Source organism: Myotis yumanensis, unplaced genomic scaffold (genome assembly GCF_028538775.1).
Source record: "Myotis yumanensis isolate MYYU_CA2020_CCGP unplaced genomic scaffold, mMyoYum1.0.hap1 SCAF_3, whole genome shotgun sequence".
Classification (NCBI taxonomy): Eukaryota; Metazoa; Chordata; class Mammalia; order Chiroptera; family Vespertilionidae; genus Myotis; species Myotis yumanensis.
The window spans coordinates 153648605-153669970 of NW_027223754.1; the positions used below are offsets into that span (position 1 = coordinate 153648605).

Here is a 21366-nt window from a genome sequence, read left to right on the forward strand (position 1 = left end):
TCCTCCTGCTCCTGCCAGACGGAACCACAGGGAGCTCGATTTCCTCTCGGCTTCATTTTTCCTCTCCTTCGTGTTCAAGATTCCTGGCAGCTGTTGTTTGTAACTCCAGTTCACTCGTTTAGCCCATTCTTGGTTTTCTTCACTGAGACACGATTTTTCCTTTTATCTGAAAGAAACAGCCTTCTCTAAAAGAAGGCAGGACGGCGACTCCGGCATCGGAAGTCCAGCCCAGCCCCAGGCCCCCGAGGCCTGCCTGCAGGCTGGGTGGAAATGCCTGCACCGACACGGTGCTGGGAGGAGGAGACGAGAACATCCATGGCATTGTCTGGCACAAGGCCTGCTCCGTGATCAGTAAATACAAGCCTGCCTTCCCCACCGGCTTCTGGAAGGCTTCACACTGAGGGGTTCCCAGGACTGACTTCCCCATTAAGGGAGAAGAACTCTTTTGTTTGTGGCTCCCCTGTTATCTCCCATGAAAACAGGAACGATATTTAAGAACTCACATTGACACCTTAACATTTACAGTCTGATTCTTGGTAGCTTCTCATGCCCCAAGCCAACTTGGGGGAAAGAGAATGTTTTACTGTATTGTGTACTCTCTACAGTCTGGCCAAGTCAGAAGAAACATTGGTGTGTAATGACATGGGCAGTGGTTGTGCTATATTAAGTGAAGCAACATGATTGTATATACTAAGATTGTGGTCAAAGTAGGTAAAGAAAGGTTACATGTGTATGTACACACATATACATGTCTATGTTTATATAAATCTTGAAGGAAGTTTCAGTCCATTTAGAAGTTTTCTAAAATGGTCACAGTAATTATCTTTGGGTAATAGAAGAGGAAAAACTTGTTTTAAAAAATTCCCTAGACCCTTCACAAATACTTCAGGAAGCAGTGTGATATAGTGGTTAGAAATTCAGACTGGCTGTGTGACCTTGAATGCAAAAAAAAGGAGTCTGGACTTTATTCTCCAGGTCATGTGCTGTTTAAAGCTTCTACGCAAATAAGGTCACAGTAGCTGTTTGGGAAAATCTCAGCTTCCTCTTCAATAAAAAAGAGGACAGTGGGTTGTTATACCCAAGAACCTAAGGAACAAATGACATACATAAAGTCCCTAGCACAGAACGTGGTATAAAACCTATGAGTTCCTAGTTTCTCTTCACATTCCATCGACACCACACATTTCCCTGGCTCTTTAGAGGGGTCATGGGCCCAGTGATGTGCATCGAAGAGAACACTGGGAAACGTGTCCTCAAGGAGCTAGAATTTTGGGCCAGTTGGGAGGTGAGACTAGCCAAAGACTAATTAGCCATAAAGCCTGTGATTCCTGCTTCCTAAGAGACCAGGGGCATTCAGAGAAGGGAGAGACAACCATATAATCAGAAGAAGGACAGATAAGTAGGGCAAGAAAAAGAGGAAAGCAGGAGTGAGTCTGGTGTGAATAAAACTTGCCTTAGCAGTGATTCTCAACCTTGGCTGCACATTAGAATCACCTGGGAATCTTTTTATTTATTTTTTTATTTTTTTATTTGTTGGGTGCCCATGACCGGAATCGAACCTGGGACCCTTCAGTCCGAAGGTCAATGCTCTATCCACTGAGCCAAACCAGTCAGGGCCTGGGAATCTTTTTAAAATCCTGATTTCTGGGCCTCATCCTCCAAAAATTCTGTTTCTTTGTTACTAATGTTGTGGCCCCACCCCATAACAAAGAAACAGAATTTCCGGAGGATGAGGCCCAGAAATCAGGATTTTAAAAAGATTCCCAGGTGATTCTAATGTGCAGCCAAGGTTGAGAACCACTGCCTTAGAGGGTCACAGAGCTTGGAAGATGAGCTTGAAGGGCAATGGGCTATATTTAATCAACCTAATTGTTGTGGAGGGCCTTCACCTGGACCCACAGCAGGAGAGAAGGTCTTCAGCCAGGGGAGTAGCATGATAAAGACGGTGATGGGAGGCAGCCTGGAACAGCAGGTGGGTGGGGAGTGAATGGTGGAGAGAGGGACGCAGGGAGCTGGCGTAGGACTGAAACTCCTGGCAGTGAGGAGCTGAGCTGAGGCAGGGACTGAAACCTAAGAGACATTTCCAACCAACTAAACAATGTGACTAGAACTGATGGTAGATTTGATTTAAAGGTGAAGCAGAGTGAAGTTAAAAAATAAATAATGACTGTAAACTTGGCCACACTGTCTGTGACGCGCCATGGTTACTCTCCGTCCTGCTGGTCGGCAGTAGCACCCAGAAGAGTAAAGAGCAGCGATCGTTTCCTTTTCTATATGTCAGGTGACCGTATGATGTAGCCTCTCAACCAGGCATTTTTGAGAGTCAGATGGGGCACTATTAATAATAATACTGAGAAAATAACTCGGACCAAAACTATCTCAGGCAGACGGGGACGTGTGGTCTGTGTGCACCTCGCTGTCTCCTGAGCGGTGACCCAGTCAGTGCATCTACACGGCACCCATGCACTGCCACTCGCAGGCTGGGGCTCCTCGGACCCTCATCTCTGCAAACAGGCATGTTAGTGAGCACAGACTTACTCCCCAAATGATGAATGAGCCAGATTCAAGCCCATTTGTTCACTGATTACTCAATGAGCCTTTGATTCAGTGGTGAACTAGCCATTGGAAGCCCAGAGAAAGGGGCAGGTCGTGGGAGTACCCCACCATGTAAGCAGGAAGTTCCTCCCTGGAACTTAGTCGCCTCTCTGAGTTGTAAAGTCCCAGGCCTGTGGAGAAAATGGAGCCTGTGCCATAGCAGCCAGCCAGGCACTGGGTACTACTTCAGGCTGCTCTTCACACTACCTAACATTTTAGCTGTTTAGAAACTTTCTGAGCTACTAGGTCATACCTCCCCTCCAAAGTCAAATGTTTATTTTGTCTGTAGATTGCAGAAGAAAAAAGAAACCCTCAAGAATACCTGTGGTATATTTAAAGTATACAGTTATGCCCACAGCCAAAACAACCAGCTCCTTTTGGGTAGCATGAGCAGCCAACATATCTGTAACACTTACATGTCCCTTGATTCATTGACAGTCAGATGCTTTGAGGCCATGTGGTCAGTCACATCAAGGTCTGACCCATCCTATGATGAAAGACTAGAAGAATGCTAGTCCCATGAGCATTCCCAGTGGCCACCCAGTCCTAACCTTTTCATTTCACACAGGGAGACACTGAAGATTTGAGAAGTTGTGCCTCATTCCTCGCCACTTCACAGCAGAAATCCAGCACTTTGGCCAAACCAAACTATGGAAAGCCACCCAGCCCCTCAGCCCTCTCTTACATCCCCAGCCTCTGGCCCCTGCATGTTCTAACATGTAAGGTGTATGATGTCCAACTCCGGCTCCCTGACACTCTCCATCTGATGAATCTTTACTTCACTCAGTGTTCCTAGCAGGGGTGAACAGACTACAAGTGGGAATGAACAAAGAGGTTTTGCTAACTACTAACGGGTAGAGGTGGGCCTCAAACCCAAGTCTTCTGCCACCAAATTCAGTGTGTGCTTCTTGACATTGTACTAGTATAGTGGAGACAAAATCACAATAGGGAATTTGGATGCAATCTCGGTGACAGAATGCCGATACTGAAATATTCTACTCGGTGTATAGAATCACAAGGAGATATGCTAGAGTTTTCTTTTCTTCTGGTACAAGCGTCACATGCAAAGTTCTATAGGTAGAGCTTTTTGGGTTGGTTGGCCACATGGGATATAGGGAACAAGACTTGTTCTCTCCTTATTTTCTACTACCTGTTGGCAGCTTTTACCTTGGGAACAATCTGACTCTTCTGCCAAAAACACTACTGAGAGTCCTCGTCACTGTTATTTTCTCTTTTTTTAAATATATTTTTATTGAGTTCAGAAAGGAAAGGAGAGAGAGAGAAACATAAGTGATGAGAGAGAGAGACATTGATCGGCTGCCTCCTGCACGCCCCACACTGGGGATCGAGCCCACAACCCAGGCATGTGCCCTGACTGAGAATCGAACCACGACCTCCTGGTTCATAGGTCGATGCTCAACCACTGAGCCATGCTGTCTGGGCCCAGTGACTGTTATTTTACATGAGACTTTTGGAACTGGATCCCAGGTCCACGGAGCCCACTCTTACTCACCTCCTTCCATCCACTAGGTGACTTTCAGGTGTGTCACCCTGAGATCAGTGCCTTGAAAAGTAACATGTAGTGCATGAGAATTTGTAATGACCTTCCACATTATCTCATTTGATCTTGATAACAGCTTTGTGAGGGAGGTAGACACAGGTGTACAATATGATTTTTTCCAATTTTTTAACAATGATTTCAGAGATGAGAAACTTGATAGCTAAAGGAAGTAAATGGCTTGTCCCAAGTCCCAAAGCCAGTTAGAAGCAGAGACCTGACGTGAGGGCTCCTGCTAACAAAGGGAGAGCTCTTGCTCCCCCAGAAAGCCAGGCCTGCGCTGCGGGAGCTCCTCGCCCTCCGCCGAGGACTTAAAAGGCAAAAAAAGGTTTGGAGAATCTGCTGAGCTGCTCAAGATGTAAAGGCCGTGAGAGCATCCTAGAGAAGCACCTGAGATTGGGCAAATGGAAGAATTGATGGATTCTTTTTAAAAGTCGTTTTAAGAAGCCGGTATGAGCTCTCTTAACATGACATTGAAATTTCATCAGTAATAGAGCAAAGATGCGAACATGTTTTAGACAAGCACTGAAGCAGCAGCCTGCGGCCGGACACTGCTAAGTGGAGGTGCTGTGTTAAAAGTTGCTTGTCATAGCTCCTTTGTAAAATAGGTGGTCGGTGATGACATAAAGGACATCTCTAAGTGCCGAAGACCCTCAAGAGCATTCAGCAGTGGCTCATTGTGTCCCGCCACCACGACGACTCATTCCTGCTCCCTCCCTAACACTGTCTGTTGTTTGTTAGCAGCTCTCTGTTAAATATCAGTGCATTACATTTTGATGACTGCTGGAGTTAACGAGCTAAGTCTGTTGGGTCACCATGAGCTTAGGGGGCTTCTAAATGGATCTCATATGTCAAATTTTTCTCATTCCTCTCTTCCATATTTATTCTTTGTCTCAGCAAATATGTCCTGAAGATCTATTCTGATTTATACTATGAAAGATACTGCTAGGCCCGCGGGGGGGGCGGGGGGGGATCGGTATCTCTGGCCCCTAGAGGTTGAATGGGGGGGGGGGGGGGGGCGGCGATAAGATGACCAATTCACAGGGTGTTCATTGGAAGCAGGACAAGGGGAAATGTCCAACCGGGAAAATGCTTCCCTTGGTTACTGATTGAATGGTTACCAAGTGCCAGCTCTGTTGTGGAGACCAACAAATGGGACAACTCAGAACTCGCCCCCAGGAGCTTACTGCCTAGGACAGGTTTTGAGGTGTGGTTCCCCCACCACCTGCATCGGAATTACCTGGTTTTTAATTAAAAAGGCTGATGCCTGGGCTCAGAGCTACACAATCTGAATTTTTAAAGGTGGACCCTGGAATCTTCATTTGTTTAATTAGCACCAAGGGATTCTTAAACACATTAAAATTTGAGAATAACTGACCTTGCGGAGAAGACAGACAAGTGAACCCAGACGGTGGCAGTAGGTAAAGACTGTGCTGGCGGGTGGAAATGGATTGACTGCAGAGGCCCAGGACGAAGAGAGTTGCTGCACTTTGGTCTTCCTCGAGGCGGGGGCGGGGGGTGGGGGGGGGGGGGGGCAGGGAGCGGCAGACACACTCTTAATCCAGAGGAGTGGTGGGTCCCGGAAAGAAGAAAGGAGAGGCACAAGAAGGGACCTGTGGGAAATCAGCTCACTTGTTCAGATTTCTGTTCAAATAGTGCCTTCCTAGAGAGGCCCCCCAAAATCACATCTTCCAAAATGACTCTCGTCACTCTCCTTCCCCTGCCTGATTCTTCTTCAGAGCACCTATCACCTGACAATGGTGTTTGTCTATCTCATCTCCTAGGTTAGAAGTCATTCGAGACTGTGTCACTTTTGTTCACAGCTGTATCTCCAGTGTCTAGAAAGGTAGTTGGCACACAGTGACTGCTCAATAAACAACACGTAATGAAGGTTCCAGGAAGGCAGATGGAGCCACACAGGCCTCATCTCTCAGCTGCTCAAATGAAATTGCTCTGAGAAGCTGCAAGAATCTCAAGGATTCCTGTGGCCTTTCTCTCCCTTTCTTGGCAGACGGTGAGGCAGGAAGGAGCCACTGGAAGCCCTGACATGTTCTCCAGCTCCCCTTCAGACAAGCATTTGTACGACACACCTCTCCCTCCCGAGGCCTCAAAGACTCTCTTCCTGTATCTGAGTCCCGGGGAGCCTCAAAGCCTATTAGCTTGATGTGAGGCTTCCCGGAACATTAAGAAGCTATTTAAGGAATGGAACAGGGAACTTCGGGGAGCTGAGTGTGGTCTGACCGAGGAGGGCCAACTGCAGCTTCAGAGAGGGAAGGTCAGGACTCCAGAGCCTGCTGGAATCCTTTGAAGCCCTTGCCGCTGAGGAGGTCGAGCGTCCAGGGGGATGTCTTGCATAGAAGTCTAATTTTTCTGAAAGCTTTCTCACAAAATGTTCTGCATCACAGGTTAATGTATAAGACATGAGTTGTAAGTGGAAAGTTGGCAAAGTCCTTTGGAAATTGTCTAAAGGGCAGGAAACAAAGGGTTGCAGTAAAAAGAAACCTAAAAGGATGTTAATTAGGGAAGTGCCTCAGGGAATACGGTTGAGACCAGCTTTTTATTATTTACATAAAAATTAGTTGGAGAATGGTATTGAAAGGGATTTTCATGTTGGCTAATGAAACTGCATTAGAGAGCTGTGTGTGGAAATGTGAATAGTGGAATTAAAGGGAGGATTCAATTTATTGACAGAATTGAAAAGGAGTGTTTTCTAACATATTTCTATTTATCAACCCACATCCATTCTGTTCACCAGATTTCCAGTTGAGTAGTGGGCAGGAGAGCTTCAGTTTGAATAACTCAGATCTCCACATTTTTGGGGCCAACAGAAAGTACTTGAGATTTTGACATCCTACACATAGGGCGGGTCCTGAAATTGAATGGAATTATAATGGTATTCAGACCTAGAATCCTCTCTTTTAGAAGAACCTGGAAGGTAGATAGAATCTGCTGTTTAGCTACCAGCATAAGATTGGGTCACCTAACATCCATATATCTACCCATTTCCCTTTAGTTAACATTTTCTATCCTTTGGAGCTCGAATTATCACAGAAATTCATTGTAGAAATTCCTCAGTAGGAATCTAGCAGTCTCTCTTAACGTTGTTGCATACACAGTGAGCCAGGACTTAAAGTTGGGAGCCCAAGAGTGACCTTTGCTATCTTCTCTTGAGCCCACCCCAGGGGATAACTATGTAAGCACCATGGAGGCTACTAAGCCCTTGATTTGCCTACAGCCTGGTACTCAAAGTGCGGTCCATGGACCTGCAGTCTCGGAGCATGAGAGAACAAATTAGAAATATAGCCTCTCAACTCACCCCAGAACAGAGTTAGCATCTGCATTTTAGCAAGATCCCCAGCTGATTTCTATGCATTTGAGAAACACTGCTCTAAGACACCCGGGAACCACAGAAAGCAACGCTAAGGGGATTTGGTTGCTTCTGTAGAGTGAAAGTTGGACCACATGAATTCTGTGGCCTAAGGATAGAATTCTGGCATTTGAGTCTTTCTGGTCTGTAGACTTAAGATCCTCCCTCTTATTTTCTTTAATTTGGCCTCATAAGGCACCCTGCCTTCTCTGGAATGTAAACATCCTTAAGTGAACATGCCTTTTGAGAAAGTGTTAAAAGGGGTACTGTATACCCCTGAGTGCTCTTCCCCTGAGTGTGGTCTGCACACTGGGCCATTAGCTAATTGTTACCATCTACGTCACAGGCCACAGCAGCCTGGGTCCTGGAGGCTGCTTTTCAATTCTGCTCACTCTCCAAGGGCTCCGTGGGTAGGTGTGGTGCACTTAGCTGTTTTCTGCTGCTGGGTGTAGGCTGTTAGTCCACAGGACCGGTCCTGTGACAGGGTGTCACTGGCCTGGGAAAACTGTCCTAAAACATAAGCTTGGCTTTCAAAGGCATGGATTTGAGCAGTTTGTAGACCTCTTAGAATGTGTATTCTCTCTAGACCTGAGATGATGTAATGATTGTGATGGGGCCTGGGAGCAGCTGCTCACACTGCCTCCTCCGCCCTCTCTCTTCCCTCCCCTCGCCCACAGCTTTCACTCAGGCTTGTTTTTAGAAAATAGAATAGAGCAATGAGGGGGTTGAAGGAGCTGGAAGATTGGTGAAATTGACCTGCCTTTGTCTCAGCTTATGAGGTAGTGTAGGCAGTTGCTGGTTCTGCCAAATTAGGAGGGAACAATGAAATCCCAAACTCTCCCTCACCCCACCCCGCCAAAGCAGGGTGAATATAGAGTTGTGGCCTAACCTAAATAAGGCTTGATTTTTATTCTTAATGATTTTGCCAAGATTACTCTGTTCTTTTCAGAGATTTTAGGTGGATGTTGAAATATCCAAGTCATTCCAGGCACTAGAGATGAGGAAAGGCTTAAAATTTGCCAAGACACGCTTAGGAGATTCAGACTTGGCATGTGAGCATGTGTCTGTTGTAACTTGGGCTAGATTGAGGCCCCTCAAACCTCAGTGTAGCCTCAGAGCTCCATGCTTACATGAGATGCGTCCCCTGCACAACAAACAGGTAAGCCAAAAGGTGGTCAATAAGTGCATTGAATGAAGTGCTTCCTTTGTCCTGGGCACCTGACCCAGAGCAGGCCCTTGATGTTTGTAGAATGGACATGCAAAGAAAAGAAGGAAGCAAGCCTCAGTTCATTGATTTTAGAGAGGAAGGGATAGGGAGGGAGAGATACATCAATGATGAGAGAGAATCATTGATCAGCTGCCTCCTGCACACTCCCTACGGGGGATTGAGCGTGCAACCTGGGCAGACCAACTGGGAATCAAACCATGACCTCCTGGTTTATAGGTGGACCCTCAACCACTGAGCCACACCTGCCAGGCAGTTCATTTCTTCCTTGTCAAACTATTAAGCCCACCCGTTAGGCCCCATACATCTGTACAGCAAGTCTCCAAAGGAAGCTACCCTGCCCACAAGCTTGCTGCACAATGAGTACCTCACAATTCATACCTGCAAACCACTGGGCTGGGCAGGAAAAGGGACTGGAGATCAGAAGTCAGTTCGTTAGGGGGAATGATGTGCTTACAACCTCTTAAGCCGAAGTGTTCCCGTTCATTTCAGGTAAGAATCTACGATCTCTCCAAATATGAGCATGGAGCAGATGATGTGCTGATCCTGGCAACGGATGGACTGTGGGATGTTTTATCAAATGAAGAAGTGGCAGAAGCAATCACTCAGTTTCTTCCTAACTGTGATCCTGATGACCCTCACAGGTTTGTGCATTTCTATGATTATAGGGTTATTTCTTAAGCAGTGTTTTATAATGTGACTGAAATTAATAATAATCAAGCATTTTCAACATTCGTGATTTATAGCAGAGCTAATAGGGATGGTTTAGTAACCAAACTGCAGAAGGGACTATACTTCCTATTAGAGGTACATTCACAGCCAAATAAAAATCCTAAGAAGAACCCAGGTACAAATGGTAAAGAATTTGATTTGTAAGATATTTCAATATCTTAGTTCATATTCTCCAAAGTATATTTTAATCCACTGGGGAACTGTTTCTTTCAAGAAACATTGAGAAAGGAGAAAATTAAAGTAGATACTCTCTTATGGCATAGTGGCAGTGTAACTACCCTAAACAGCCCTAGGTGACTCTCAGATATGAACAGAAATCTCCTCTGGAGAAAGTTTTCACTTAGAACACAAGGATGCAAGTCTCCATGAGTAAAACCAGCAGAAGCAACAGACAGCAGAGTTGGGCCTGTAAATACTTCATTATTGGAAATATCAATCAAAAATATAAATATTTTTACATGTTTCAGAAAGGTTTTTAAAAGCATTGAAAATATGAACAAGAATGAAAAGACTATAAAATATCTGCAGAGACTTTAAAAATAAGGAAGTGAAACTTCTGGAGATGAAAAATATAAAAATAGGAACTAAAATCACTGGATTAAAAAGATTAGAGAGAGTTGAAGAGAACACTAGTGAACTGGGAAATAGAGCTAAATAATCCAGAATATGGCTCAGAGAGACAAAGAGAAGGAAAATGTGAAATGAGATTAAGAAACTAGGAGGATAACCTAAGATACTGTCATTAGAATTCCAAAAGGAAATTCTATAGCAGATAGGAAGAAAAAAAATGTTCTAGAATTGTTAAGTAATACTAACCTTAAGATCCAGAAAGACCAACAAAGGAGAAGAAATGAAAATAAAATTATAATGGGCATTTTATAATGAAACTGAAAAACTTTAAACAAACAAGAAGATATAAAAGCAGCTAGAAAGATAAAACAGATACATAGGAATAGCATTTAGACCAGTGATGGCGAACCTTTTGAGCTCGGCGTGTCAGCATTTTGAAAAACCCTAACTTAACTCTGGTGCCATGTCACATATAGAAATTTTTTGATCTTTGCAACCATAGTAAAACAAAGACATATTTTTGATATTTATTTTATATATTTAAATGCCATTTAACAAGGAAAAATCAACCAAAAAAAATGAGTTCGCGTGTCACCTCTGACACGCGTGTCATAGGTTTGCCATCACTGATTTAGACTGACAGCTGAGTTTTCAAAAACAATAGGAGCCAAAAGATAGTAAAATTATATCTTCAGTTGGATAAGAAAATAGCTCAATTTTTAGAATTTTCATGTGTAGTAAAAATATCAATAAAGAGGATGCAATAAAGACATTTTGGGGCAAAACAAAAATTTTACTGCCAGCCAACCTCCTCTGAAGAAAATTCTGAAGGATGTATTCAGATAAGAGGAAATGATCCCAGATGGAAGGTCTGAGAAGTAAGATGGATTACTAAGATATTAGTAAATATGTAGGTATACTTAAACGTACATTAAATATATAAAACAGTAATAAGAATGTGATGTGTGATATTAAAAATGAGAGGATTAAAATTCTGAATAAAATTAGCATATGGGGGTAAAGGAATAGTAATCAGTAAAATATGCTGAGGTTCTACTTGAGAAGAGGTCAAAGTATTTAACTGTAGACTCTAAGTAAATGTGTTTAAATAAGCAATTTTCATCAGATATGCCACAAGAATTTTTAAAACATTCAATACCTGGCTGTTAAGTCAGGGGCACTGACCTTTTTTCCCTTAGATTGTCAAATACAACAATGAACATAGCCAACACAACAATAGCCATCCAGTGTGAATGAATCAATATTATGCCTTTTTTTTTTGTCAGACTGACGAAAAAATAAAATATATTTTTGGTGTGCTGCAGAATTTTAGCAGTTAGTTCATGTGTGCCACAAGATGAAAAGGGTTGAAAATTGCTGGTTAAATAGCTAAGAAAACTACTAAGAGAAATAGAAAGTGTAACTTTCAAACTAGTCAAGGGAGAGATAATCTACATGGAATTAAAAACCAAACTTCTAAAAGTTTTTACTTTTAAGTAAAAAACAAACAAAAAAAACAATAAAAATTAGAAATTACTTGGGCATGAACAATAAGAAGAATGCTACATATCAAAACTTTAAAGGCTGAATTTTTAGCCTTTTCTAATTTGATGAGCTATACATAGATGAAGACTCCACTCACCCCTGACCTGCCAGAAGTGACTATACCCCCTCCATGTCATTGGGTAAATTTTTATAAAGCTGTGCCCTATATCACAAGGAACTTCTCCCTATAAGTTTTATATTCCAGACCACAGAAAAAGAAAAAGAGACTCTTAACCATAGAGAATGCTATTTCTCAGAATCAGACCTAAGGCTGACTTGTATTACTGGGCTAGTTCTGCTCATATTATCAATGTAAACATGTAGAAAAGAATTCTTGTAACTAAAGGTTCTAAGGAGCCAAAGGAGTGGAGCTATGTAATTGTGGATTGTGTTCTTTTCCCGTGTACAGGCTGTCAGTAAACAGCTGTCCTAATTTAAAAGTTTAGGTCTGCGGTCCTTATTTCAACAACAGCATTCTATGTAGGAAATGAAAACGGCACAATAAACCCAGGAGAAGTAATGAAAGGAAAAATTAAATATAACAAAATAAAGAACAAATATACAATGAAAATAAATGACAAAGCCAAAATTTGAAACAGCTAATATATTAGGGAAATACAAATCAAAACCACAATGGGATACCACCTCACACTCATTCGGATGGCTACTTTAAAAAGATACAGACACAAAATAAGTGTTGGTGAGGATGTGGAAAAATTGGAACCCTTTCGCATTGCTGCTGAGAATGTAAAATAGTACAGCTGTGGGAAAGTATGTGGTACTTCCTTAAAAAATTAAACATAATTACCGTATGACCCAGGAATTCTACCTCTGGATATATACCCAAATGAAGTGAAAGAGGAACTCAAAGAGATATTTGTACACCCATGTCCATAGTAGCATTATCCACAGAAGCAAAAAGGTAGAAGCAGCCTAAGTATCCATAGATAAATGAATGAATAAAAATATGTAGTATATACATGCAATGGAATATTAACCTTAAAAAGAAAAGAAATTCCCACACATACTATAAAACTGATGAACCTTGAAGACATGGTAAGTCACAGAAGGACAAATATTGTATACAGTGGGGCCATGACTTACGAGTGTCCCGACTAACGAGTTTTTCGAGATACGAGCCATCTCTTGGCCGATTTTTTGCTTTGAGTTGCGAGCTAAAATTCAGGTTACGAGCCAGCTTCAGATACACCACCGCTAGTTGGCGCAGTGAACGTCACAGTGAACGCCACAACATCAGCCCAGCATCACGTGTCTCACTCGTTCACTTTAAGCGATTAGCTCTTAGTTGAAGCATCAGTGTTGTGCTCGCATTTGTGCTTGCAGTTATTTTACAAAACTTCGTTTTTGGGGTGTCCGGAACAGATTAATGGCATTTCAATTCATTGTAATGGTGAAAATTGATTTGACATACAAGTAATTTGAGTTACGAGCTCCATTACGGAACTAATTAAACTCGTAAGTCAAGGCCCCACTGTAATTCCATTTAATTGAAGTGCCAAGAGTAGTCAAATTCATAAAGACAGAAAGTGAAATGGTGGTTGACAAGGGTTGGGGGGTGGGTTAGAGATGGGAAGTTGTTGTTTAATGGACACAGAGTTTCCATTTGGGAAGATGAAAAATTTCTGGAGATGGATGGGGTGATTGTGCTGCACAACAATGTGAATGCACTTAATGCCACAAAACTGTACACTAAAAGATGGCTAAAGTGGTAAATTTTATGTTTTGTATAATTTACCACCAAAAAAAAAACACACAAAGAAGCAAATTTTAAAAAGTAAATAAAATTTTCCATAAGACTAATCAAGAATAAAGAGGTGGGGGGCACTGACAAATAAACAATATTAGGAATTTTAAAAAAATGATCCAGATGCAGCAGCAATTAAATATAAGAGGATATTATGAACATATACCTATTCATCAATGGGAACATTATAAAGATATTAATTCTCCCTAAATTGATCTAGAATCAGTACAGTTTATAACCAAAAGTCCAATGGAGTTTTCATGGAACTGCATAAGCTGATTTTAGACATACGTGGGGGGAAAATGCCAAGAATGTTTGTGACATTTCTATGTGAGTCATACCCTTCTAGATATTAATACAAAATCAGAACAATTAAGACAGTGTAGAAAAAATATAAAATTTCATCCTTCTCTCACATCATACACTAAAATCAAGTCTAGGCAAATTAAGACTTACATGTGAAAGGCAAAAATAAATACAACTTTTAGAAAATAGCATATAGGAAACTATAATCTTAGAATAGAGAAGGATTTCTTAGAACACAGAAAGTACAAGCAGTTAAAGACTGATAACCTTGACTACATTAAACTTACCAACTTTGGTTCTTCAAAAAACATCTACACTAATAAAAGAGAAACATGGTAATTGGCGTACGACCGCTACCCTTCCCATTGGCTAATCAGCGTATCCTTATGCAAATTAACTGTCAGCCAAGATGGCGGCCGGCAGCCAGGCAGCTTGAAGCGAGCAGGGAGGTTTGCTTCCTCCAGGAACTGCAGACTGCAACGTTCCCCCGCCTCACTTGCCCGACTCTCAATTGCAACTCTAAGCAACTATATACTATGTTGCAAATAAGAAGCTAAACAAAACCGGCTTTCAGTCAGCCCCGGACCGCAACATTGTATCCATGTTTTCAGCAGCGAGGCCTCAGAGCTAAAGCTGGCCCAGAATAAAAAAAAAAAAAGAAAACAAGGAGCGGTTGGGAGCTTTTAGTCAACTATCAGTGGGAAAACAGCCCTCAGCCCCTCAGCCCCTAAGCCAGCCTGGCCAGGCACCCCAGTGGGGACCCCCACCCTGATCCAGGACACCCTTCAGGGCAAACCAGCCAGCCCCTACCCGTGCACCAGGCCTCTATTCTATATAGTAAAAGGATAATATGCCTCTCAGCACCGGGATCAGCGGAGCAGCAAGGCTCCCGGCACCAGGATCAGCGTGACAGGGGGCAGCGCCCAAACCCCCTGATCAGCCCTGCTCTGTGCCTGATAGGGGGGAGCTCCCCAATCCCCCGATTGCCCTGCGGCTCTGTGTGTGACAGGGTGCAGCGCACCAACCCCCTGATCGGCCCTGCTCTGTGTGTGACAGGGTGCGGTGCCCCAACCCCCCGCCCCCACGGGCCCTGCTCTGTGTGTGACAGGATAGAACCATAACCTCTCCATTGGCCCTGCCCTGAGTGTGACAGTGGCGGCGCCCCAACCCCCTGATCGGCCCTGCTCTGTGGGTGATAGAGGGTGGCGCCCCAACCCCCCTCCACGGGCCTTGCTCTGTGTGTGACAGGGTAGAGCCATAACCTCTCCATCGGCCCTGCCCTGAGTGTGACAGGGTGCAGCGCCCCAACCTCCTGATCCGCCCTGCTCTGCGTGTGACAGGGGGCGGTGCCCCAACTCCCCTATCGGCCCTACTCTGTGAGTGACAGGGGGAGCTCCTCAACCCCCTGATGGGCCCTGCTCTGTGAGTGACAGGGGGCAGTGCCCCAACCCCCCTGATGGACCCTGCTCTGTTAGTGACAGGGGGCAGCGCCCCAACCCCCTGATCGGCCCTGCTCTGTGAGTGACAGGGGGCAGCGCCCCAACCCCCTGATCGGCCTTGCTCTGTGCGTGACAGGGGGTGGCGCCACAACCTCCCCATCGACCCTGCCTTGAGTTTAACAGGGGGCGGTGCCCCAACCCCCCAATCGGCCCTACCCTGAGCATGACTGAGGGTGGCATCGCAACCTCCCGATCCGCCCTGCTCTGTGCATGACGGGGCGGCGCCCCAACTCCCCAATCGGCCCTGCTCTGAGCCCGACCAGGGGCTGCACTTAGGGATTGGGCCTGCCCTCTGCCACCCGGGAGCAGGCCTAAGCCAGCAGATCGTTATCTCCCGAGGGGTCCCAGACTGCGAGAGGGCACAGGCCGGGCTGGGGAACCCTCCCCCCCCCCCCCCCCCCCCCCCGCCGAGTGCACAAATTTTTGTGCACCGGGCCTCTAGTCCTATATAATAAAACCCTAATATGCAAATCGACTGAACGGCAGAACGACCAGTCACTATGACACGCACTGACCACCAGGGGGCAGATGCTTAATGCAGGAGCTGCCCCCTGGTGGTCAGTGCGCTCCCACAGGGGGAGTGCTGCTCAGCCTGAAGCTGGGCTCATGACTGGCGAGCACAGCAGATGTGGTGGGAGCCTCTCCTGCCTCCGCAGCAGCACTAAGGAGCAGCGAACTGAGCAGTAAGGAGCAGCAAGCAAGCGGGCAGTAAAGAGTGAGGGGTCCTGAACTGTGAGAGCCCCGGACTGCGAGAGGATGCAGGCCAGGCTGAGGAAACCCCCCCTCCCAGGTCACGAATTTTGTGCATCGGACCTCTAGTAAAGAGAATAAAATGACAAGCCATGAACTGGGAGAAGATTTTTGCAACTTGTATAACTAAAGAGGGATTGATATCCATAAAATATAATGAATTCTCCTAGATCAAAAAAGAAAATATTTTTAAAAATCCAATAGAAAAATGAGCAAGAACCAGTCATCACACAGAAAATTAATGGCCAATAATGAAAAAAACATCTTAAATTGAATAGTATAAATTAAAAATGTGGAAGGACTGCAGATGGGTTTGCAAATTTATAGAAAGATTCTGAAGACATACTGACATATCTGGTAAAGCAGAGCCTACACATACCCTGTCCTACACCTAGGTCTGTACCAAGAGTAGTGGATCTGAAAGTGGGGTCTTTGGGCCACATGGCATCAGCATCATCTGAAAACTTGTTAGAAATGCAAATCCTCAGGCCCCTCCCCAAATCTACAAAATAAAACTCCAATGGTAGGACCAGTGTTTTACCAAACCATCCTGGTGATTCTGGTGCTGCTAAAATTTGAGTCATGTAAAAAGACATCCACAGAATTGTTTCTATTACAAAAATAAATTATTGTACATGTCCAATCGTAGGATGGATAAACAAAGAACAAAATACAGCTCACAGAGGGGAATGACCCAAATTTGTGCTCATTAACAGGGAAAATCTCAAAAACATAATGTTGAGTTGAATAGGCAAGTCACAGAAGAATACACATGTTGTGATTCTATTTACATGAAGTAGAAAACTAGCAGTATATCACTGAGAGCTGTAGATATTAAAACTATAACAAAGAGCAAGAGAATTAATCCAAAATTCAGGATAATGGTTGCCTTGGGAGGAGAGGTGGCACAGAGAGAGGGGTATGCTTGAGGAGGGGCACACAGTGAGTCTTTAAGATACTCACTGGTAGTGCTCTGTTCCTTTAGCTAGATGACTGGTGCCTGGCTGTTCATGTTAAAATGCATATATGTAATATACATTCATTTGTGTGCAAACTGTGAGAGGCAGTGAAGTCCACTGGTTAATAGTGTGGAATCTGTAGTCAGACTGCCTGAGCTCAAATCCTGGTTCTGTTCCTTTGATACATGTACACTTAGGGAAGTTTCTGAATCCTCCAGTGCCTGGGACCCCGCCTCTGTAACGCGGGGGTGCCCATCGCACTTCTCACACGTGTATATAAAGTGAAGTGCCTGCTATACAGTGAGCACCAGTGGGTGTGTGTTGTTGTTATTCTGCTTGTGGCTATTTTTGTATGTTTCTTATATTTCACAACAACAACCACAAAATTCTTTCAGGAAAAAAGTGAAGCTATCCTGTCTCCCTCGAATTGTTTGGCATAATCACTTTGCTCAGGTGCACAGGAATTGATGGTGCTGCGATGAAAGATTATTTATTTAAATTTGAATGTTTTTTCTCCTGTTGAGGTTTTAGTTTTAATCTGTGTTTTATATCCTGCTTATTAGCAACATTCTTATGTTGATTTTCGCTACTGTGATTATTTTTATAAAGCTTTGCAAAGCCAGCTGACAGGTATGAGTGAAAAGGCACCCGACACTTTTTTTTTTTTTAATCTTTCCAAGCTGGCCTGGTCTTGCTCACCAGCCTGTTTCTCTCCATGGCAACAAATGTGCCCTCCAGGGAGTGGGAACCTATGGGCAGGGTTGTCACCGGGCAGGTGCGTGCCACGTCAGAGCAAGCTCCTGGGTTCATGAGAAACGCCGCAGCAGGGCTTACAGTGACCTCCATGGAACAAACAGGGCGGAAAAAAAAAAGTCCTTCAGTTTGCCTTTCAGAACAGATTGCCAGCCAATGCCTGAGAAAGAACCCTGTGTCAGACAGATGAAAGAGTTGACAGGAAAAGCTACAAAATGAGCATAGCTTTATCGGTAACATGGATTATCAGGCTGGAGGTCAGAAAAATTCTGGTTGGTTTTTGAGGTCTTAAGCAGAGCTTCGGGGCAAAGCTGCTCTCTTTGCCAAAAGACTGTGATTCAGATTCATTCATTTGGGAAATATTAAGGGCCTGTTTTATGAGCCAAGGCCTGCTGGACCCTGGGGAAGATTTTGAAGAAAACAGACCTGGTTCCTGCCCTCTTGGAGTTTAAATTCCAGAGAGGGTTATAGAAGCATAAGGAAGTTACAATATGAGTGATTGAAGGGAGGAGCCTAACCTAGAGCAAGGGATGTCCAAACTTCAACCTGAGGAATAAATACGGATCAGCCAGGAAATGCAGGGGTGAGGTGGAATTGGAGGGGAGAACATGACCCGCCCAGTGAAGGAACCCGACAGTCAGTCATGGCTGAGGTGTGCCATTACTAATCATAAAACACCCGGCACAGTCGGATGGCAAAAACATGAGATGGGGATTATTTCCCTTCCTGTGTGTGCTCCTTAGGAATTTAAGCCATATTGGAAAGTCAGACTTAGGAATTGTATTAAATGATGTTCTCTTCCCTGGTGACACATTTGCACGTACCTGTGTGTAATTTGGAAGGAGGGCGCCACTCTCAAGCCCTGGCTCAGTGTGTCCACAGAGAGCTCAGGCTCAAAAGCCACACAAAAGGTGGCCTGCTGGTGCCCTCCCAACAGGAACTGTTCTGATGTTGTCATGCGCAATAGAAATACGAGTGGGGGGACCCTTTCCCCCTCCCCACGTGGGAGTCTGCACTTGTTCTTCAATAAGTCTCCACCTTTGCTCTAAAAAAAAAAAAAAGAAAGAAAGAAATACGAGTGGCAGTCAGTCATCCTAATAAATTTTAGCCTAAATCATCATTTTTGTGATGAAGAAAGACCCACTGTAATTCCAGAGGCTCCATGAGCCCTTCCTCGGCCAGAAGGAATCAGTTCTCCCCAAAGGTACCAGGACCACAGGTTGCCTGTTTAATCCTGGGAGTCGGGGAGTGGAGGGTCCCTGGGTGCGAGCCTGAGGAGGCTGACCAAATGAGGTCAGCCTATTGTGGGCAGCCTGAGAGAGAGGAAAGACAACAAAGCAAGTATGAAGAACAACAAAATGTTTCTTCATTTGAGTTTTGAATGGGCCTGTTTGACTAAGTTTTGCCAGGGTCACCCAGTTTTGTCTAGAAATTTAGCCTCCGCCCTGTGACAGGCGCGATTTTCGGCTTTTTTTTTTTTTAATATTATGTGTAGGGTGGGTTTTTTTTACCCCTTTGCTTTTTATTTTTATTTTTCCTCTTTCCAGACATTCTCAACAAACTGCCAGAAGAGTCTTCCTCTCATGACATCAATTCCAATAAGAAATTTAAAATAGCGTCTCACTCTCCAGAGTGAGTTGTGAGGGAAGAGATGATTAGCATAAAGATGAGTTTGTGAAGTTCTGACCCTTGCACCGTCCTCTCGGCAGAGATGGGTAAAAATTAGCTGTGAGATCTTCTTAACCCCAGTGTAGTAAGTCCTTTTGCTATTTTGAACTGTCCTGACAGAGGAACTAGAAAATTAAAAGGAGGCTCTGTGGGCAAGCCAGCATGTGAGTGTGGCAAGGGATTTCTTTCTCTCTTTCCTTTTTATTGGAGTTTGCCCTGCAGTGTAGCAGGGCTGGCAGTTCTGTGAATGTGGGGTCATGAAATGAACTGTTCGGAGGAAATATACAAGCTAACATTTTAGAGGGGTTGCTGGAGTCACAGAGGGTGGGCTGCACGGCCTGTAGGGCTCTATAATTCCAGTAAAATTTTCTTTTGAGATCTGAAGATCCTGAGGCAACACACCTGGGATTGGCTCTCCCCCAATTTGAGGCTAGAGGTTTGAGGGTGAGTCTCCTGGAAACAATATTCAAAATGGGGGCAAGGATGTAAACACTCAAAGAAGATGCTTGATATTTTGTCAGAAAGGAATAAATTATTACTATTACTAAAAGGAAAGGGCATGGGCAACGTCCAGAGGAACGAGGGCCAAAGAGCAGGTAACCAATCATGAAAATGTGGCTTGGAGTCACATTCAAAATGCCCAGGCGAAACTTTGCAAGGCTTTGCTGCTCAGTCCCTCACTTCCCAAAACCTGTCTGTGGAAATCTCATCTCTGTAGCTTGTACCTAACGGCCCTCAGTCCCCCAGGCCCGCCTTTCCTCGGTGCTGTTTATGTGGCGTGAGAGCAGGGCTGTGTGGCCACTTGGTTGGAGCATTGGGGCATTTTAAAGGGTTTGCCAGGAAGGATTGAGAAGGAAATGGTCTATTATGAACACTCACATTGAAATGTTTGGGATTCCAACTAAAATAAACATGCACAACCTAAGAAACCGGGGTGCTGGTGCCAGGGGCAGAAAGGTGGGCAGTGCCTGGCTGGCAGTCTTACCGTCTCCTGTGTGGGTGGGGAGCTCTCCCCAGTCTGTGAGCTTGTATCTGCTGGCACACAAGCCCTTGCAGGACACAGTGACAGTGTTGCAGACAGCAGCTGTCATGATTCCCGTGTCTCAGTATATTTCCAGAGTGGAGTCCCCGCACCTCGGGCGTGAGCGGCTTCTGGCCAGGGCGAGGGGCCTGTGTGGCCCAGCTCCCAGCCCTGAGCCGAAGACATGCCTCCTCCCTGGTGAGTTGCCAGGGTCTGAGCACAACAAAGAGCCCTCTGCAAGTCACCTCCCACCCCCACCCATCCAGTCACCATAGATCCCTGCCAATGTTCCAAAGCCTGGGAGAGCTTTTCTACCTCTTAAATCTAAGAGGCCTGCTCAGAATGCAAAGAGGATTCCTCCTCCTTTTCCCATCACACTCTATTACTGCAGGGCATCAGCAGATGGAGGCTGCCTTTTATATGCAAATATTTGGGACCCATTAATCCCCCAGTTCCTGCCACTCTTGTAAGACCCTGTCTGTACCATCCAAAAGGCAAATAGAAGTTCCCACCCAACTAGAACTATTGAGACTTTCAGGCATGTTTGCAGCCTGAGGCCTGCAGTGGACCTATTTTTGACACCCCAGTGCTGATTCAGATGGGGCTGGTGGGAAACAAGATTCTACAAGAGGTGGATGACTTAAGGCAAAACTCTTGGGAGAGGAGAGACACATTTTATGTCTAATGAGTAAAATGACAGCTCACCTTCACTGACCCCTGACCAGGTGCCAGGCACTGTGCTGAGTGCTTTATGAGAAGGACTTCCTTTATTCCTGGCAGGAACCTTTGAGGTCTGCACTACCATTATCCCTGATTTATAAGAAAGAAAAGGGGGCTCCAAGAGGCTGAGGAATTTTTCCAGAGCTACCCATCTGGGCAGTGGTAAAGCCAGGATTGGACCCTAGGCAACCCACGTCCACCCCTGGGCCCTTTGTGTGCTCCACAGAGGAGGTGAAAGAACTAAGAACAGCCACAGAAACAGCAAGGACAGCAGAGACAATTGAGGATTTATCAGTCTCCTCCACCCTGACATTAGAGGCAGTGGTTGTGAAA

General features: G+C 44.7%; 1 protein-coding gene across 1 annotated transcript in view; it reads left to right on the forward strand.

Moving 5' to 3' along the window:
* The window catches only part of PPM1H (protein phosphatase, Mg2+/Mn2+ dependent 1H), a 237704-nt gene that overhangs the window by 204302 nt on the left and 12036 nt on the right, over positions 1-21366 (forward strand). The window contains exon 9 of the mRNA XM_070409814.1: positions 9238-9389. Within this exon, the coding sequence (XP_070265915.1) occupies positions 9238-9389 (152 nt within the window). The remainder of the gene's footprint in view (positions 1-9237; positions 9390-21366) is intronic.